The following is a 20,646-nucleotide window of genomic DNA, read 5'->3' on the forward strand; positions in this document are numbered from 1 at the left end:
GGATGGGGGGAATAGCGAGGTTGGAGGGGCAGGCCCACACCATGTGATAAGTGTCAGAAGACACTGCACTACAGTGGGGGCAGCTGCCGCTAAAGGAGGGGTCAAAATGTTTTAGCGCTGCCGGGCACAGCAATGTATTGGTGAGAAGGCGGAGAAGGAGCCGCTCATCCGCCTTCTTCAGGCCTTTACATGGGCTAGGGTAAAGGCGATGACAATTTTGATAATATGTTGTAATATCTTTGAATGTATATACCGGATTAAAATCGGGTTCCTGATCGGACGGGGAGGAGAAAACAGCCCGGTGAGAGAGCGCGCGGGCGGCTGCGTCTGCTGCCTCGTTTCCTGCCAACCCCTGATGAGCAGGGGCCCATATGAGGTAACGGTGTGCGGGGTCCGTATCCCGTATGCAATTTTGCAATAGTATGCAATAGTGTCCTCGGCTTTTGCAAAAGTGTCCACGCATTTTTTTTTGCTCCTTCCTGTTTAGAGAGTAATGTACCGTCGGGAGCGCAAGGGATTGCGACAGCCACCGTCTCTACCCAGTACCTGCCAAGGGGCTGAGTAAGGCGGAGGAGCGAACTCTGCGGCGCCTGCAGACAGGAACTCTTCTCTGTCCTGCCATAGCAAAACACTTCGATCCGAACACAGATGGGCGCTGCCCGCACTGTGGAGAGATCTGCGATATCTTTCACATGGTGTGGGCATGTAGTCGGAATCCTCACCTTCCCCCTTCCCCCACCCCCACCCGAGAGGCATGGGAGACTGCCCTCCTCAACTGCTCCACACTGGAGTCCCAAAGGGCTCTGGTCAAGCGGGCGCGAGACGGGGCCTCGTCATGCGTTGTCCCGGACTAAGGATACCGACCATGCAGCAGGGTTATTTTTTTATTTTTTTTTTATTTTTTAACCCTCAAGCTCTCTTTGATTAAAGTTTTTCACCACCACCACCACCGTCGTCAGAAAAAGTCACAGGTGCGCATGCGCGAACTGCGTGACGTCACGGTGGACACCCGAATCGCACCGTGAGGGAAGGAAAATGAAAACAAAATTGGTTTTAAGGAAAGGAAACGACTCCTGCCTCTCTCATATCTCGGTGGATACCCGAACCGCGCCGTAAGGGACTTAAGGAAAATGAAATGAAATGAAAATTGCTTTCAAGGAAGGCAAATCCCTGTCTCTCATATCTTGGTGTACACCCTAGAGTAATGCATGCCACGGTACTTGTCCCTAAAGCAACCTTCTAAGACAGCACCGCATTCACTACACGCGCGGCTCCTCCTCCGCCTTGTCGCTGCTTTTCGCTTCGAGATATCCAGGCTTAACCTTAGCTATGCCACAGCCAATTTTTTTTTTCAAGTTGTCGATGTGTAGAGAAAGAGAGGGATAATATGAATGAATGAATTCACATTTTACTTGAAACAGCATTATGCTATAGTCAGATACAACTCGCGAACGAAGCGGTAGATGCAACTCAAAGGGGTCCTCCAGCCAATGGCGTCGATTGATTTTAGTGTCACTGCGGTTAGTACGATGAAACCGTGGTTAATCCCATTTGATCTGCCATAGCCCCTGCGATTTGACGCCAGCAGGTCAAAGGCGATTAACCGCGACGTCATGAGAATAGGTCGACTCCATTGGCTGGAGGGCTTTCTTCGAGGGGCATTTGCCGCTTCGTTCGTGAGTTGTATGCGACTGCAGTGCCGTAATGGACATGACCCGCAGCATCGAACTGTGGTGAAGAACACAAGGAGCAAATGAATTGAAAAAAGACCTTTTTTATTCTGCGGCTTGGTGACAGAATGGGTCGTTGTAAAAAACCTTAAAAACCGCTCATATGGCAAAGTTTTGTGATGGCAGAAGAGGCTTGAAATATTCGCTTAAATAACGCAACAAGCTCATTTCTTCGTAGTTGAAGAAAACACAGATGAGAGGGCCCTGAACTTCCTTGATGAATGACTATACACAACAGTCGCCAATATGAAGCTGAAGCTTACGCAGAAAGCCGTATTTATAAATTACAAACTCGGGAATTGACAGCTTTTTCTTAAGTGACTGAAGCAATGGAAGCCGTTTGTCGTTTCGTCACATCTATAAATACAACAACGAAAAGAGCACAGACTTAGTAGCGAAGTATGACTTGAGCTTGGCGAGAAGACATGACATTTGCGTGAAAACGTGAAAGTGTTTGCAGATACCTTAAGCTATTATCAAACACCACATGCCTAATACTGATTGCGTTATGTTTGCATGAGTGGTTACCAAGAGCAATAATAAAACCTGTATGCTTGTTTCATACACGCAAACACTCAGCCGCAGCAACAACATCTTCACATATCATACACACCCTCATTTGAACTCCTGCTTGCTCATTTCACTACGTGCGGTTTGATGTGTGATGGAGCTGCACAGTCCTCTATTGCACCGACATCATCATTCCGGGGCTGAGCGAAACGAAGATGTCAAGTGTATCTCATTCATTAAATTGTACTGCCACTGTTAAAGTAAATGCCCTGTAAGTGCTTACTCGCATGGGGTGGTTGAAGCCGTGCATCCAGCGCTCCTGTGTAATGTGAGCGGTGCAAAACAGTCGCACAGCTGTAAACGCAGACAAATTGCCTTCTGTTTGCGCAAGGTTGTACTGAAGTACGAACAGCCACTGGAAGTGGTGTGCAGTGCTGCAGTAGATAGGCCTCTAAAAAAAATCAGATATATGGTCCCTACAGCTTGTTAGACAGCAGCAAATCGTTGAATGTCAGGAAGTTGTAGCAAATTTTACTTGAAACATTTCGTCCCGACTGGATCACAAAGCTGTTGTGCTAAACAGCTCTTATTTGGGGAAGGCTCTTTGTTTTTTTCGGTATCAGCATGCCCAGAAATATGAACCTTCAAATTGTACATCTGCCAGCCTATGAACGAAAGTATTCACTTCAGCCTAGCTCTGTAAAAAGCCCGTGACGCATTGAACCATCCGTGTAAATGCTCAGGCATAAACTGCTCTTAAAACTTGAGCCTTGCATTTCTTCATCGTGCTGTCATAACTGACGTTAACACGCCTCAAAGCTCATTTTATGTAAAGGCATCAGGACAACATGTCAAATTGACCTGTACAGCCAATTTGCCAACTGGCATCACAGAAACACCAAGCGCATCTCTCGTATGAAGGTGGCGATTTGATTCCTTGCGGCAAACCTTGCAGTCCGTTACGCTAACTGCTAATCACAGGCACAAGTGGGCGCCTCTTGAATGGCAGTGGCTGCGTAACCAATAAAAAGAGCTCCTATACGCAAGCGGTCGTGAACTGAGTGAACTCTAAGGGCGAGGCCGCGGCAGGGAACCATTAGCTCTTCTTGACGCTCTGGTCTACAGAGTCCAGAACAGGCACGTCTACGCCGTCGCCTAACGCTGGCGACGGCGATGACTTCACTGGTGATCCCTGAGACGGAGTCCTTGGAGTGGGTGGAGGGTGAGGCATCCTGTTCTCGACGCGCATCTTGACGCTTGCTGGGTCCAAGTTGTCCGTGCCTTGCTCGTTCGTGTGGACGGTGGCCCGGAAGCCATCCTTGTCAGCCACGTAATGGACAGTGCGCTTGCGGCCGTCCACGTCTTCGACGACGTAGTAGCCGGTGACGCGGCCTGTGTCGTCTTTGCTCTCGTGCCGCGTCACATGGCTGCCCAGGCCGTCGTATGACGAGTAACCGAACGAGTATGGGTTCACCCGCTGCGGCTCACCGTCCTGCGAGTAAGGAAACGAAAGTTGCAAGGCACTGACACAGATTATGTCCTGATTAGGACCTGCCACAAGCAGGACCGAATTAAGGGTGACAGGAGGTAACGCAATCTGCTGTAAGAGCTGTCAACGTTCAGTATCTATCCGCAAACATGAGAGAGAGAGAGAGAGAGACTCTTTAATGAAGAGCAGAGAATTTAGCCGGCGCTTAAAAATCGCTGGCATGCTACTCTGCGTATAGGGAGGGGAATTTGGGAGATAAAGACAGAAGGAGAGCAGAGTGGAAGAGGTAAAAAAAAACGAAGATAAAATGCGGCCATGAAATGGGTACTAAGGATGCAATGGCGAGTATTGATGTAACCTATGGAGTGATGGAGTGCATAGTCCGTCAAATGGGCTGACGAAGTTCACTGCATGAAGAATGCATGAAGGTGACGTGCAAGTGAGTTTAAAGCTTATCAAGATGTCCAATGTCTTTTAAATATGTGAATAGAAAAGTCATTGCAAGTCTCTGTTGCCTAAGGCAGGCTAAGGGACCTAAAACTTTGTCCATTGTAAGGGGCACTGAGCAGAGCTTCTGCATGCAATGTTCATAGTACGCACGCTCGTCGCAAACATGTGAGAAACAAACACATTTATGCGCTGGTACAACGGGTACAGTGTTTGTTTCTCACATGTTTGTTTCTCACATGTTTTTTTTTTCGCAAACATGTGAGAAACAAACACTGTACCCGTTGTACCAGCGCATAAATGTGAGAAATAATTCTCAGCAGAGCAATTTCCGGAATAACATTGGTTACACTATATCGACAGCATTTACACAACGTAGTAAGCTCAGAAAAGTGCTGCGCTGTAAATGCTTTCTTGTAGCAAACCATTTTGATTCGTTTTATTGTCTACGTGTGTGCCTCCGCACTGACTACTTTATCTTTTTGTTCGGTTGTGGGCTGAAACACTTGGTGTGGCAGTGACCTCACTTGCTCGTCCATGTGGCTTTGGGAAAATAGAGAAAAACCACTTTGTTGAGTGACAGTTTGTGAGGGAAACTAGTGACACGAACTGGTCATGTTTATATAAGATAGATCACATCACACAGTTGTGGTGCGTACCTCTTCCCTGCCACCCTCCTCGGCAGATCCTGCCGAATTCACACCTCGGCGCAACAGCTCCTGACCGGAGATGCCCTTGTCGGCCTTCGTTTGCGAATCTTGAACGAAAGCCTGCAATGTTTGAGAGGATAAAAGCATCACTAGCACCTACTTCCAAGAAATGTCAGACAAACAAAAATAAAATGGAGCGCGGGGGTGCAAAAAAACACAATGGCAGTGGTACCGCCCTGCACACGATGCCATTTCAGAAGCCATTATTTTGGTTTTTATTTTATTTCATTATTACAGGATAAAAGAGGGCGCAATGATGCATGTTCTACCGTTCATTGCGTCAGCATTTACGCTAGCTTCAGATCGTCAAAATAGGGTAGAATAGGGGTCAATTATGTTTAGTTCCTAATAGCGTTCGCCTTTTTTAGCACATAAAATACTGAAATCCTACCGGAACGAATTCAACGGAATCACAGATATGCCGCTACAAGCAAGAACACTGCGCGGAGTCAGTCGTACGGTTGAGTGTAAAACAAAAACGATGAATGCTGCCACAACAACATTCCCTTCTGTACCTCAAGTTGCGTTTTCTCTCTAGTTAGCCTCTTTCTCCGGGAACTTTTTGCAGTCTTTGTCTTCTATTTCCTCTCAGACATCTTTGATTTCCTTCTCTTCCGCCCTTCAAGCTTCACACTGTCAATATTCAGTGCGCTTGATGTTTCAGTTTCGGTTAACTGTTACAACTTTTTATGACTTCCATCTGCGCAGCAGCTTCGTTAGTGAACATCTGCAGCCCTGGAAAGAACTTTCTTTCCCTTTTACATTATGCCTAATGGCACACATCTCGAAAAAAAAAAAGAACCGCGGTTCTTGGGCCACGTGAGCACCCCTGAGGCAGAGGAAGAAGAAAGGGCGGGTTGGCTGCGGCGAGCGGGGGCGCGCGCCACGCGGAGCAGTCGTTCGGTCACGGGCAGCGGCTCGCACGGTTCCTGGTCGGCGTCTCTCGCCGCCCGATCCGCCCAGCTTCCACCTCCGGCCGCCCCGGGGCCCGCCAGCCGTCACCATGCCCGAGGAGGAGGACGACGGAAAGAAGGACGACAAGAAGGGCGGCAAGGACGACAAGAAGGGCGCCAAGGACGACAAGAAGGGCGGCAAGGACGACAAGAAAGGCGGCAAGGACGACAAGAAGGGCAAGGGAAAGGACTCCAAGAGCCCCAAAAGCCCAGGCAAGGGATCCAAGCAAGGGTCACCAAAGGCTGAAGCGGCTCCCGAGGAAAAATCCGAGAAGTCCAGGAAGAGTGAGATCTCCGAGAAGACTGACGCCTCCGAGGCGTCTGTGGAGTCCAAGAAGAGCGTCACATCTTGCCAGAAGAAAGGCAAGAAGGGTCCCTACAAGGCACCGGAGCCGTCGGAGACGATGCTCAAGGCCATGGCCGAAACCGGACCCGTGTACGCAGAGAGGTACTTCAACGACGAGTACGAGGACGACGATGAGGCTCGGAACTACGTCGAAGTGCAGGTGTACGAGCGGCGCCCGTCCGAGATGAGCATGCCGCCGCCGCCGCCACCGCCGCCGCGACCAAGCAGCCGAGGCCAGGTACGCCAGCGAACTCACACCTACTATGCGAGCCCCCCGCCTCGTCCGCCTCCTCCGCCGACGGTGCGCCGTATCGAACGGCAACTCAGCCAGACCCAAACGCAGGACATGTACTACGAAGGCGGCAGTCTCTCTCAAAGCCAGGAGCAGCTTTACTACGAGTACGAAGAGCAAGGGCCACCCCCGGGCCCGTCACATGTTTCCAGGCGCAGTTCTCATCGAATGACTGGAATGGGCGGAATGGGTGGCATGGGTGGAATGAGTGGCAGCATGTCCCAGATGACCGGACGACAGTCCAGCTCGCACGCGAACAATCAGCAGCCGCAAGTCACTGCCGTGATCCTCGACCTACGCGGCAACAACTCGGGATCGCCACCGCCGCAGCAGTACGACACCACGCAGGCCTACGCCTGCGCTCGCATGCGCTCGAGAGACCGGCTGTGACCTGGAGCGGCAGCAGTAAGGGCGGTCCCGGGTGCCGTAACACTTGCGGCAGGCCGCATGTCCGACGGCCCCTCCCCCTGGCGCAGCAGCAACAGCTGGAGACCGTTCACGGAGTACAGGCGGGCGTTCATGGAAAAGCTGATCTCTCCTAAGCCGCACAGCGCTTCGGTCGTTGTCTCAATTCGCCTCATTCCCGCACCAGCTGATGTGCGGATGCAAAAGTTTCTAAAATGACATGCTGTTCAATAAAATTGCCTGCGGTCCTCCATGAACCTGTCTTGTTGAATTGCTCCTTGGATGCTGCGTTGAATTAGGCAGCGTCAGGTGCCGCGGATGGGAACAGTAGGTCGCACAGTTAAACCAGTTTGTTACGTTTCGTCCTGGATTACTTTTAGAACAGTGCAAAGGACGAATGGCAAGCATATGCAACGTAGCGGGCATGAGGTGAGATGTTTAACATAAGAAAAGCAACAGTCATGCACCAACGAATGCTGTCATCAGCCTGACCACACCCATTGCAGGACAAAGGCCTCTCCCATATCTAATTCACCCTGTCCTGTGGCAGCCCCGGCCACCTTATCTCCGCAAACTGTACAGGAAATAAATTTGCTGTGAATGAACCATGTTTCAGAATGTGAATGCTACTTGTTTGAACATAACTCGGCTGTGCGACACAGCGAGAAGACAGGAGGAAGCTTCTGCAGTCGCCTCTACACTTGACAGCCAAATCCTCTGTGAAATGCTTAGCGGCGTGCGATGACTCCGGAACACCTCATAGATGGTAGCACACTGCATCTACCATGCCGTATTTCATTTCCTTTTATTAGCTCTAGGCTGACTGCATTATGGTGTAAACATTGTCTTTCTCGTTGTCGCTGCCACTGGATGCCACGATGCGTTTTCACCTCACGAAAACGTGGTTCGAAGTTACAGCTAGTTTCAGCTACCTTTACACATATCCATTCCAGACACGTTCCAGTTATCATAGCAGTTTTCTTTCGATACGATCGTTTCATCGTTGCAAAATCGGAATTTCTGACCCTCGTTATCGCTTCTTTTTCTTTAGGCGATCTTTAACATTTTCTCTCCTTCCTCTTCATTCTTCTGTTTTGTGCTGGCTGCTTTCACACCCGGATTGTGTCGAATGCATAGGCCTGTTTGAAAATGATTTACTTGGGAGTGTGCATGCCTTTAATTTTTTGCAAATAGAGAAAAAAAATTCAGTTCAGAAGAACTGCGCGGTCTACTTGATATCTTGGGTGGAGCATGAGAGAACGTTTCTAGGATTAATAAAAGTGATAGTGCTTATTCGCGACGGTGAGAACAACGAAGATAGGACCAACAACCTCGCTTCGGAGTCAACAACAACCACCACCTGAGCGTGAGAATGTGCCATCGCTTCAGAGGCAACAACAACCTGAGGTCAACAACAACAACAAAACGACAGATGCCAGGTTGGTTCACGAAACTGCCCGTATACCGTCGCCGATTTTTATCTGCCCAGGTACGATTGCGTCGATCAGAACCAGAAACAAGCCACCACTCCTTGTTCCCTTGCCGTCGCTTCTCCTTTTTCAGCAGAGGGGTTCTTCACAGGTCGTGGCGCCAGCTTGGGCTAAGCTCGCATAGTTCTGCATCGCTAACGTTTGGAAGTACCCCTCTTGGCCGTATCCTAAGGAATGCTTACTCGAACAAAACTTTACATTGGAATAGTATCGCCCCCAGTGCGACAGCTTTTGTTCATTTAGCACTTTGTTTGTTGTAGTTCAAGGCTTCTCTTTTGTAATTTTCTGCTGCATGTGTTCCTAACAATCTCCGATCTGTTCTCTGTGAACTCCTTTCCAGCTGGTTCCCCTCATCCGCCTTCCGATTCTTGGCCTTTCCTCCAGTGTTTGTTGGTGCCTTTGCCATGAACGACAACAGCGATAGACAACAACAAAAGAAGCAAGAGCAGCAACGACACAGCGAAAGTATTCGATGAACGGAATACGCAGTGAGGCGCTTTGCAAGGTGTTTAACCAATAGCCTCATGTAACGCTGTACTGTTATTAAGTCACGGTAGCAGATGCATTCCTTGAGTAACTATGTTTTTTTTCAGTAACTAAGATGTAGTAAGACTTCTCATCACAAACCATTTGTGCTTAATTCTCCTCTCGGTGAACCGATGTACTTTCATTTATTTTTGCGTTGGAACCTTGTTTTGCTCTGAGTTATGTGTGCAGAGCAATGTGATGTATACCTGGCGGGAATAACAGCTTACATCTGAAGATAATTACGTGGAAAATATCGAAGGTTCAATACCTGGATGTTCCTTGGGTCCTGGTCAGCTACTGCGTCGCCTGTGACAGCAGGTCCTCGGACCGGTACCCTCTCGACACTCAGAAGAACAGGCTGCGGCGCCTGAAAAAATGCACCCTTATCAGTATTTAAACCAGCAAGAGTCCATCACACTTGAACAAAAGGCATAATTCTGCATCTGCGACTTCACAGGACGCTAAGCATTATCGCTTGATCAGTGCATGTTTAATGAACGTGTATTGGAGATTAAGCTGAGGGCGAAACAATGGACAGTTTTCAAAAAACAAACGTCTAGATCTAGGAATTTCGGAGGGTATGCTCTGTCGACAAAGTTAGGAATCCATAAAAATCTTCTCGTAGTAGTTCTATGTACTTGTGTTCACGCTCTTTTGAGGTAGACAAGTGTCTTTTATGGCACGTTGCACTAAGCATGCCCCTCTTTGCATGAATTGCTGCAGTATTGCTTACGAATCTGCGATCAGTCGCGCCAAAAAACCCCGAATATAATTCTTTTTTTTCTACAGGGCGGTGACGGACACAGTACGGCATCACGCCATGTTCTACTACTGCCTCGCCATCCCCGCACGTCAGTCTGCAGCTTGCAGGACCCAAGTAAGCGTAAGTTGAAACCATCTACCCTACCAATAACGCACTAGAACGCGCGTGGTGTCTTCGTGTACTTTATTCCTTCTTTATTCGCCCTCTCCCTACTAACCACCTCCATCCTTCCTTCATGGCGTTGTTGAAGTGCCCATTAATGAGTGAAAGCTGCCGCGTTTGTCGTCTGCTCTCAACGTCTCGGTCCTCCCTCTCCTTTTGTCATTGATTTCTTAAGACTGAATGAAACTTGGTGGCCTTCAGAGTCGAAGTACACCCTTAGACAATGAGGCTGGAAGCATTTGGCAGAGAAATATGTCCTACAAATATCAGTATGTATATATAGTGCTGGTACTTCTATACGTACAAGATGCACCAGGTGCAGTGGAATGGTACAGACGGTGTCTCTTTATTATCCGCCCACAGCGGTTTTATTTTGGCTATTTCTGATAAAGACAAGTCGTTTATTTAGCGCACAGCAAGTGTTTTTATAGTGTGTGCGTGTGTGTGTGTGTGTGGGGGGGGGGGGTCGGGGGGGGGGGGTATAGAGGCGAATGGTTTATGGTTTATGGGGTTTAACGTCCCAAAACGACTCATGCTATGAGGGACGCCTTAGTGTAGGGCTCCGGAAGATTCGACCACCCGGGGTTCTTTAACGTGCACTGATATAGCACAGTATACGGGCCACTACGCCACCGCGGCGGCAGTTTCGCTGAAAAGGAAATTGCTGAGCAGTCGATAACTGGCTGGGGCTAAGCGAGTTTACTAAACGGTAGGTGTCTTGAGGAGACAAAAAACTAAATGACGGATTTTAAGGCGAAAGCCCAGGACTTGACCTTTATCAGCCGTCAGAGTAGCAGCAAAAAAGGAAGTATCAAGATATATTATCTGCCCACCTGTACTGGCTGACGCCCAGGCCCAGTTTGAGGGATCAAGACTGCTGGGAATTCCGCAACGCCGTCTGTAGTACCACTAGGCCCATGCTGTGGTAGCTGCTGCCTTCTAAGCTCTTCCGGCGCACCAGGAAAGCCGCCTTGTCGGCCACTGTCCAAGTTGCCTTCAAAGGGCGCGCTTGTTACGGTCAATATACCCGGTCGCAGCGGTGGCACTCCTGGCTGGCGAGCTGAATCGAAACCCTGCGGCCTCCTTTGTGCGACTCTTTGCCTGGCAATCTCCAATGGCTTGCGTGAGTCCACGAAGTTGAAAGGACCCGGCACTCCAATGGGTGCCCTCCTATCAAGTTCATCATTTATTTGTCCGTTGCCTGCAAGAAGTGGCTTTCGCAGCAGGCTACCGGGTTCCAGCCCTTGGACGTTTTGCGGCGCTTCCGGTGCTAGCTGGACATCGCCACTCTTCCCAGTCACATCAGATGGACTTTTCAGCGGTTTCCTTCTGACGACGTTAAGAGGAGGACGATTGGGCACTAACGTCGGCTTCTTTGTATCAAAAAACGTGAATGTGGCCGGTGGCGCGATGTTCTCCTCTGGGAACTTCACTTTACCCGCCGGCGAGGTGGGTCTGAGAGAGCCAGGAGCCAATGCGTCGGGCCCTTGCGATACAAGTTGCCCCTGGAACTCCTGTGTTCCGTCTTCTCTACCTGTGGTTAAACCTTGCACCGGTGTCTTTACAGCCCCTTGTCCAAGCCTCCTAGAGTCCACAAAAGCAAATCTTGGCGGTGTGCCCCCAACGTCGCTAAATGTTCCAGCGCCAGTATCTTTTCGTTGACCAGGTTCACCAAACCCGCCTACAGGATGTCCGAACCGAAACGCACCTTGGTTCCGAGGGGAAGTAAACGACAGGGGATCGCCGAAGCCGCTTTCGGGGCTGTCTATACCGTCAGGAGGAGAAAGCACGGCTTTTCTGTGGAGTGGTGGCGGAGGGAACACGACGTGGCCTTGCGGCTGTGGCTGAATTCGAGTTTGTGTTCTAAATGGACGTTGAGAAGGCACCAGAGGGTTTTGATTCCTCACTCCACTCAATCTCTGACCAAAGCGAACCGTCTGCTGAGGTGGCGCGAAGGCTGGTTGCCCAAAAGGTTGGAAGTTTCTTCTGAATGGGTCTTGGATGCCCCTCAGATCGTTCACACCACGTTGGGGAATGTTTCGAAAGGTTAACAAGTTCCCATCTTGAGGTGGTGGCACGGGAGATGGAAACGCACCACTCTTGCCTGTACTTGGTCCTCCGAAGCCTTGTGCCAGACCGGGACTCGGAAACACTCCGAAGTTCCTTGGAGATACACCGTCGTTGCCAAATGCTCGTCGACCTTCAATGGGGCTTTCGGCACCAAGTTCAGGAGCAGATGGCCTACCTGGAACGCTAGCTTCGTCAGCACCAGGGGAAAGTTTGTTTCGTGTGACTTCAACGGTCCCTTCCAGTGTGCCCGGATTGGGTTGGTTTCGGTCAATGAGCACCGGGATCACTTTCTTGTCTCCGTCGAGGAACGGGCGTTGGAAGTTCTTGCCATCCCGGTCCACTTTTTCTGCTGCACCAGGGGATGGAAGAACACCTGAAAACGGATTTCTATAATTCAAGAATTCTTCGTCAGCGTCGATGGGTGCTTCGTTATTCTTGCCGTCAGGTTCCGTAGCGCCACCTGCATCCCCTCCGAGTGGTTTCGGCTTCTTGCAACCAGGCTTTCTCGGGTCGGAAAACCTTGGATCGTCGTCATCACAAAGCAAGTCGCGGTGTTCTGGCACTATTGGCTCGTGGACCACTGGTTTTCTGTCGTCTTCCCCGGCAGCTTCATTGCCCTTCTTATTGATGTCCAAATCCTTTTCGTAAAACGGCAAAAGCTCTTCCAGAAAATCAAGGCCGCCACCAGCCTTTCCGGACACTCCTCCGGACGGCTTCTGTTTAGGTCTCAGCTCGAGCAGGTCTGGCCGTTCGTCCCTAATCAGGCCTTCGAACGCACCCCCGAAGTCCTCTTCGGGGCCTTTAGGTTCACCAAGACGTCTGGGAAACGTCGGCTGCTGGGGCGCTTCACTGTACAAGACCCGATTCACGTTACCTCTGATAGGCAATGGAGGCCTAGGCACAAGCCTGTTGGCAGACAGCGGGGTTCTCTGAACGTTGCCGGGGAACCTCGACGGCTGGAACGGCCCACGAAACTCAAGATTCTCTGGCGGCGCCAATGACCCAGGCCCAGCGCTGCCGTTGAACTTGTGGACTTGCGGACCGTGCGGACCGTAGCGAATAATTTCCATGCCAATCAAGGAAGGAGGGTGCAGGGGAGGCTGGCCCACAGGTCTGCCAAGCGTGTCGGCAGGGGTACGGTCAAAGACACGATTGGCGAAGTGGTTTCGTGGGTTCGGGACGCTGCCCACGTTCGCTATTGCGGGTACCGGTGGCACCGGCGTGCCGGGTGCGTATGGCGTGAGAGGCTGCTGCGGCCTTCTGTCGAACTGGTCCCGCTGTCCGGCCGGTGAGTACGGACCGCTGGAAGGAAACCTGTTCCGGTAAGGGCGGCCCGTCGAGAAACCGCCCGGTCTCTGTCCTCCGAAGCTAGAGGGCTGCTGGGGAAACCTCGAACCATCGATCCGCTGTGGGTCCTCCGTGTCAAACGGTGTGGGGCCGCTGCCCGGTCCAGAAAGGCCTTGCGGGACGAAGACGGGTTCTGGGTGACCACTCTGCACCAAGGAAAGCAACAAAGGAAACGAAATAATTTTGAGGTTTTATTTCGACAGTGCTTCTTTTTAAGCATTATCCTTAAAATAGTCGTGTAATTGAGTAGATGCATAAAAAGAAAGAACGAGAGAAATCTTCACTTCAGTGCAACAGTTTTCGCTGGTGAATTCAGAACTTCCTGCTCACTGTTACGCATGGCGTTAAGGAACAAAGAAGTAAAACGTCCTAAGGAGAGAAAAGATAGCTAGGGAAAAAAAGAAAATAAGGAAAGGCAGGGAGGGTATCGGGATGAGTATCTACCATACTCAAGCTTGAAGACCCTCAGCTTGTGCCTCGTTTAACATGGGTGTAAATATAAACACAATGCTTTTGTTTGTTTCCCATCAGTCGAAATTTGTACACAGTGGTCAGAAAATAATGAGCCCGTTGTGAACTATAGTATTTTTTTTCGAACATAAAATAACGCGTAGTAATTCAAGAACTTTTGATAGTTCTCTTGTATGGAGTTCTACAGGCAACATTTTCGTTTTTTACATCGGGACAGGCGGGTTTGTTCATTACTCTTCGAGTCTACGGAAATCCTCAAATCGTGACTTAAGTACGTACGAAATAGACAAGGCCGGTACGGTTCAGAAAAGTGGAGACGGCGGTGTCGCTGTGTCAGTAGCCATTTAGTTGGCCTTTTATAAAATAAAGGAATAATGAAAAGGGCTAACTGTACTAAGCCGTCTATTTCTTTATTTTTTTCTAACTTCCATTGTTTCTTTTTCTCTCGTCTTATTTTTCTTCCTTCTTCGGAATTATTTCATCTTTTTTTCAGCTGCATTTATTTACTAGCTAGAAAAGGAGGAAAAGTCGTTAATTGATAGCCAGCGCTTGTTCTCTCCTCTTCGTTCCACAGCCGCATTGGGCGCGTTTTATTTTTTTGTAATTACAAGTGTGCACTAACACCCTCAACTCACACATTAATAACCACAATTGGCACTGATGCTTGGTCGCTTGTCCACCAAGTCCTGAAATGTGCACTGCCGTTTTAATGTGTGTCGTGTCACGAACAGAATGCCTCTTTTTTGTTAGAACCAACTTCGAGAATTTCTAAAAAAGAAGTTGAAAAAGTGAGCACACCTCAATGGGGCGGGGCTTGTACGGCCTGAACGGATCGTCGCGTCGGGTGCCTCCGAACGCAGGGCGTCGGAAAGGTCCTCGCGGCCCGTTGCCTCGGTTTCCCTGGAAACGCCTGTCCGGACCCGTGCCCCGGAACCGCTGGGGGCCCGGCTGGAAGGAGACCGATTCAATTTTCCCGTTGTCCGCCCGTATGGCGTAAGTTCCCGGCTGCTGGCCGGGGCCGCCGTGGCCAGAAGGACTCACGGGAGCAGACGGCCTTTGGTCTTCGTTTCTGAAGAGGAACGGCCGCCGAGGATCGTTCGGAGCGAAGCCGTCCTCGTTGCTCGAGTCCTGACGAATAAAGAAAAAGGTGCGTCCAACTAAATTCAGTCGTTACGCTTTGGCAGTGATTCAACGATTGAGTCTTTCAATGCATAGTTCATTTTGCTCATTCCCTTGCTCTTCGCCCTGGCTGCGATCGAAGTACAGAAGGTGCGTTTCAATAAGACAGCGGAAATAGGGCACAGAAACACGTGAGGGAGACAGCGGTTAACCAAAAGAACTCTATCACCTGCCGTATGGTCTAGGAACAGATAAAAGAGAAAACAGAAGCAGGCAAGCAAACAGAGGTGTCATTACCATTAACATGCCCATGAACGCCGCCGACCACTACTGCGGGTAGCTTAACTAAGCGGCTTTTTCACTGGTGATTATTCGCTCATTTTACCAGTGCTCATTTTGGAAGATTATTTTAAACGCGTTGGTCGAAACCGCGAAAACGACGACGAACGCGCAGCGCACCCATAGCATCGTAGTGAAACACCGGCATCATCATACAAGATGATGAAGTCTCTTCAGGCGGGTCATGTTAACTTGGTCTCAGTTTCGTTCGACTAGGAAAAAATGCGTTGTCCCTTTATCGACGACAACATTCGGTGTTTAGTTCTCCTATCACAGCGTCCACGCGTTCATTTCAAACATATTTTTGCAATTCAAGCAACCTTCACAGCGCATATCATGCTAAAGATTGTAAGCATCGATCGAGAAACTGTTACTCACTAAAATAACAAGACCCTGGTCTTAAATTCATCAGTTTTTTATTTGAATGGCGTCCGCAGTAAAATTTGACAGTTGTAAATCAGTGGTTATTTTAGAATTCAACCAACAGGTAGTACGTATTAGTTCGGCACGCCTTAAGTTCAAGATTTCCTTGCTTAACTGTCTAGATATAGCTCTAGTCTACTGTCCCGCGGTTTTGTCGTCACATGCCTTTGCTGTGCATGCGCGTCTCCGCACAGTATTGCGCTTGCATTTGTAGTGAGGTAATCCAAGCAGCTCACCTTTATGTATCTTTTGATGCAGTATATTACGCTAAACTCAACTCACTGTTTTTTACTGGGTATAGGTGCGTTCATACTTACTCCGCTGTCTCCACCGTCAATAGCTGCTCCAGTGCCGTCCTGTGGCCCCGGTGACGGGCCTTGGCTTCCTCCAAGTCCACCTGCGTTGAAAATGCCGCACAAATGGAACCTTCAGCAAAAGGAACAATAGATTAAATTGTTTCAGAGACATATACCGTCTTGGCTCACTAACAAAATATTATGCATCTACGTGCGCTACAACGCTTAATTTGTGAAATTTGTAACAGGTATCGCATTCCGTTCAGTACTCACAGAAAATTCTGCTATTTCAAAAATTAAATTTCATAAACTTAACTGTTGTGCTCTGTGGGGGTCACCGCAAAAAAAAACTAAAAAAATGCCATCAGGGAAAACGTTGCTGAATTGGAATCAATGTTGTTAAAGGTTTTAAATATACACGCTCCATTCAGATGGCACCAAAGCCTTTGAAAGTACCTGTGCACACAGAAATCTTCAATAGCTGTACTTGTTTGTACAGAGAACTGCACGACTTACCGGGAATTTTATGTATCGGAGGGCTGAAATTTCGTCACTCTTCAAGAGAAACGTACAGTTGTCTGTTCTGGTCACGTGCCAAACCATTTGCGTTTGCTCTTTACAACACCCGTCTTTGAAAGTGAGGATGGCCTTCCTGCTAACACTAGCGACGTCGGTTCAGATAAGTTTCAATGGATATTTTAGCACGATAACGTTACGGGTCCCGTTCTGCGTGGCAGTGGCGGATCGCTTAACCGCTGCACTTCTGCGCCAGGAGCGATATGAGGACGCCCAGCGATCTACGAATGCAAAGTAGACAGCGACCAATTCCGCATATATGGGCCTCAACCAATTAACGTTATCGCGTCTAGTCTTAACGCGACACCGCTAAGGGCCCTGTGTCGCAGAAAAGCGGGCGTCATTGGCCGTGAGCGAAAAATACGCGAAAATTTCACAAGGTCACGTGACCTTGCGACGTCAGCACAACCTGCTCACCGGATTGCATAGAGTTTCTTACTATTACCTAGAGGGAAAGCTGGCAGCCCGTCTATGGGAGTTTGCATGGCGACCCCTCGAGACCACTTCAGCCACCATGGGCGCTCAAAGCATCATGGGGCGGTGAGCTATACTTGTTGCGGAACTGCAACTTTTGGCCAAAAAATAATAGAAAAATAAAGCTGTTTGATAACTACAAACGTCCTAACATTCAATATCTTGTCTAATGATTGCAACAAACGAGCACAAAAGCATTTAAGTGCAAAGTTTGCCCAAAATAAGAGACGACTCGCTCTCCTATTGGCCAAGTGATGAACACTATAAAAACTAATATTTCGTTATTAACAGACGCACTTTCAAAAGTAAATATGTTTTCAAAAAAAATATTGTTGCTTAAACATTATAAGAGGTTTTTAATGGCATTTCAGAAAAGTGAAACCTTTTATTGGCGTCGTGTTCACTACTATTAGTGTTGCACACTGCGTTCGCGCCAAAGTCGTCCCCGCACACACGAACAGCGTTTTCGGAATGAAACAACTCAGTAGTGCCACTCCGTGTTCCTGAAAAACTACGACTGTTCCGCAACAAGTAGCTCACCGCCCCATGATGCTTTGAGCGTCCATGGTGGCTGAAGTGCAGCGCCGCCAGCTTTCCCTCTAGGTAATAGTAAGAAACTCTATGCCGGATTGCGTGCAAACTACCCACTGTGGCAGGTGGCATTTAAGTTAATGATTGGTCGCGAGAGGTTGCTCGGGAAGAGCAACATGGGTCTCACAAGCCCCACCGGTGGCAGCGCCTGCCATAGCATCGCCTAACTGCTGCACCACTGCGCGAAGAGTGGTATGAGGACACCGAACCAGCTATAAATATAGAGAGTGGCCTATTCCACATATATAGAATACGTACTGATGCATGCATGAGTAATTATGAGTATGCTAAGTAGGAATTAGGTCACTGTGTGAGTGTTGATTAGGCAATGCGAACGGGACACCCATGACGCTATGTCGTTCTAATCTTAAAGCCGAAGCTTAAACGCTCGCAATTTTTTGTGTTCTTCACATTAGCTCTAGCTGTAGAGTGGCGTGCATGCTTGACTGTGTGAGCAGAAGGCTTCTGTTCTCGTTTTATTTTTCGGTAAGGAAATCCGTAGCAGTGAGGACAGCTGACCCTCTCTTCTCTCCCATGACGGCTCGTCGTAAGTGGCCACATACGCCGTATTCTCAACACATCAATTCATCACAGAAATCAAAATAATATAGCGCGGAACATAGGAAAAAAATACCGTAGGCTGACAAAGAACCAGCAAAGGACTGAAAGTCTCTGAAAATGTGCGAAATAATTTCAATGTCCACTTTAATTTACGAGGTAAAGAGGCGCTCGCCACCGCCCGATTCAAAGGGAATGACAATTAAATCTATCCATGCATTCATTTTGCTCACTTTTAACATCTGAGTGTGTAACGTTTCCATCGGACAGCAGGAGATGGCGACAGTTTCCGGTATCGACATACAACGCCTTTTGCGCCATAGAAAGCCACCCTCACGAATGCCGCTGTAAATGGTGGCGCCTTAAATCAACGCAGGTTCGACGTCTTCCGCTGCACTGAGGCATTATCACACGCTGCTTCCTTCGCAGCAATCACGCACACCATCCGCTTTAGCTCCCATCTGTGAGTGATTTAGTGTGTCGAAAATGTCAGCCGACGCGCGAATCCATTGTTGCGTTTCTTATCGCCGTCTTGGTTGTGTTTCCGACTCCTATATCGACGCACATCCGGAGCGCACGCCGTGTGAACAACAAAAGTCTCTGACGGAATTCTGCGATAACTGACGTCAAGGACATCCTCCTCACTGCGTCTCCAGCATACGAGGGCTCGTACGCTGAAAAACTGGCTTTCGTCTCATGGCTCTAGGAATATAAACCCATTCCGGGACAGCAGAAGGTCCAGAGTAAACCGTGTACTAGCATTCGAAGTGATATTAAATTGTTGAGATGTAACAACAGCAGGTGTACACAGGAAGCCGAAGGGGATTGCTAAAAACTAAGAAAGAAAACTGGACGTTGCTCTTTTTTGCACGTATGCGCATTAATAAACACGCACAGCGAACGCTAAACCAGAAGGTATCGATGTTTATAACTTTTAATAAACATGAGTGAACAGCAGTTCCGGCCATAACACTCGCTTTCACAACCCGTGTTGCAATAGTACTAATCTCCCGTAACGCGTATGGCATGTGTCGCCGTGGTGGAGCACCCCGGTAATGTACGCGCTGTTTTTGTGGTAAGAGGGCTTACGGCCGCAATACATGTGCTTTAATACATCTAACGAAGAGCAAGCTGTATGTTTAGGCACTGCGATTAAGGAAAGCTGAATACACACCTGGAACAAATGGTTGTCCGGGTATATCGTAGCGATTTCCCGCGGGTCCACCGCCTCCGAACTGATCGAGAGGTGGTCCAGCTGCACTGACGCCGGGTCCGAAACGTGGACCTCCGAAGGGGCCTCTGCTGCCAAACTGCGGTCTAGTTCCACCAGGTACTGCACCAGGGACTCCTGGCGCACCGGGAAACGCTGGCCGACTCGCTCCAGGGAAGCCTGGCTGGGAGCCGTAGTCAACTCGCCCAGGGAACTTTGAAGAACCTTGAGTGACGCGTGTGAACAGCGGTGCACCGAGTCCGGGAGGCTGATACTGCGGCCCACGCTGGCCCAGACCGGACTCACCGCGGAAGGCACCTGTGCCTTCGGGACCAAATTTCTGTGGTCCCACACCTTGCCCGCGTGGAGCAGCTGGCGACCCGGGAAAGGCAGCCTTTAAACCAGGACCTGGTATTCCAGAGCCACTGTCAGCTGAGAATGAGTATCCATCGCCATGCCCAGTCTGGTCAATCGCTTGAGGACCTCCAACGTTCCCTCTGGACGCCAACTGGGACGGTGAAAAGATGCCTCCGGACGAACCTGCGGGTATCCTGAATGACCCGTCGAACGAAGGGCGGGAGGGCCCGAATGTTTCTTTAGAGGGAACGTAATTGACGTGGGGACGAGGTCTCGACACCGGAGCGCCTCCAGGCCGCCCTGGAACACGGGTCACCTGGACAGGGCCCACGGGAACGATGCCGGCGGGTGGAAGTCCGGTATGGATGCCCACCGGTGGGCTCGGGACATCGGTGTCCGACTCGAAACCGGGACGTCCCGGATAGACCTGATTCCCGTCGACTGGCTTGTCCAGCGTCAAAATGCGGGATGTCAGCAGCTCAGATCCGGGGGGTCGTCTGGACGCATTTGGCCGGTAGCGGTCAGGGAGCACGTACCCAGGGGGCAGGCCGGTGGTCGTTTCGGCCGTTTGGTCCTGCGCGAGCAAAAAAAAAAAATGCGTAGGTGTTCAAGAAAAGTCCTCGCGCTATACGTGCCCTCACTTAGAGATTTTATCGTGACCTTTTCAAACATCTGTCGGATCTATGCGACTTAGGTCAACTAATCTCCCCTGACTTTCCATGGACCCGCTCAGTTGATTAGAAATTAGCACTATAGATATGGGAGAGGCCTTTGTCCTGCAGTGGGCGTAGTCAGGTGATGATGATGATGACTGTTGACTAACGCACCTGTGCCGTCAAATATTGTAGTGATCGGAATGCTGAAAAAGGACTAATACATATTTCTTTAGTACTTAAGTAACTGTCGGTCTCTCCGAAATCGTTAAACAAAGCTAAAAGGAACACCCTTCTCAGTTATCCTGACAGAGACAACATTTAAGACTGGATTACC

General features: G+C 49.5%; 1 protein-coding gene across 3 annotated transcripts in view; it reads right to left on the reverse strand.

Annotated features, from left to right (window-relative positions):
- Window positions 1-1,754: 1,754 nt before the first annotated feature.
- Window positions 1,755-20,646, reverse strand: part of LOC149359135 (uncharacterized) — a 57,906-nt gene continuing 39,014 nt past the window's right edge. For 2 of the 3 annotated variants that reach the window (XM_089571377.1, XM_089571375.1), the window contains exons 4-10: window positions 19,264-20,230; window positions 15,912-15,991; window positions 14,512-14,841; window positions 10,659-13,388; window positions 9,169-9,267; window positions 4,836-4,946; window positions 1,755-3,732 (exon numbers count right to left, since the gene is read on the reverse strand). In XM_089571377.1, the coding sequence (XP_089427503.1) occupies window positions 3,337-3,732; window positions 4,836-4,946; window positions 9,169-9,267; window positions 10,659-13,388; window positions 14,512-14,841; window positions 15,912-15,991; window positions 19,264-20,230 (4,713 nt within the window). In that variant the 3' untranslated portion in view covers window positions 1,755-3,336. The remainder of the gene's footprint in view (window positions 3,733-4,835; window positions 4,947-9,168; window positions 9,268-10,658; window positions 13,389-14,511; window positions 14,842-15,911; window positions 15,992-19,263; window positions 20,231-20,646) is intronic. The other variant, XM_089571378.1, reaches the window with a different exon arrangement.

Source organism: Amblyomma mixtum, chromosome 2 (genome assembly GCF_055824585.1).
Source record: "Amblyomma mixtum isolate Tamu chromosome 2, ASM5582458v1, whole genome shotgun sequence".
In the NCBI taxonomy this organism is placed as follows: Eukaryota; Metazoa; Arthropoda; class Arachnida; order Ixodida; family Ixodidae; genus Amblyomma; species Amblyomma mixtum.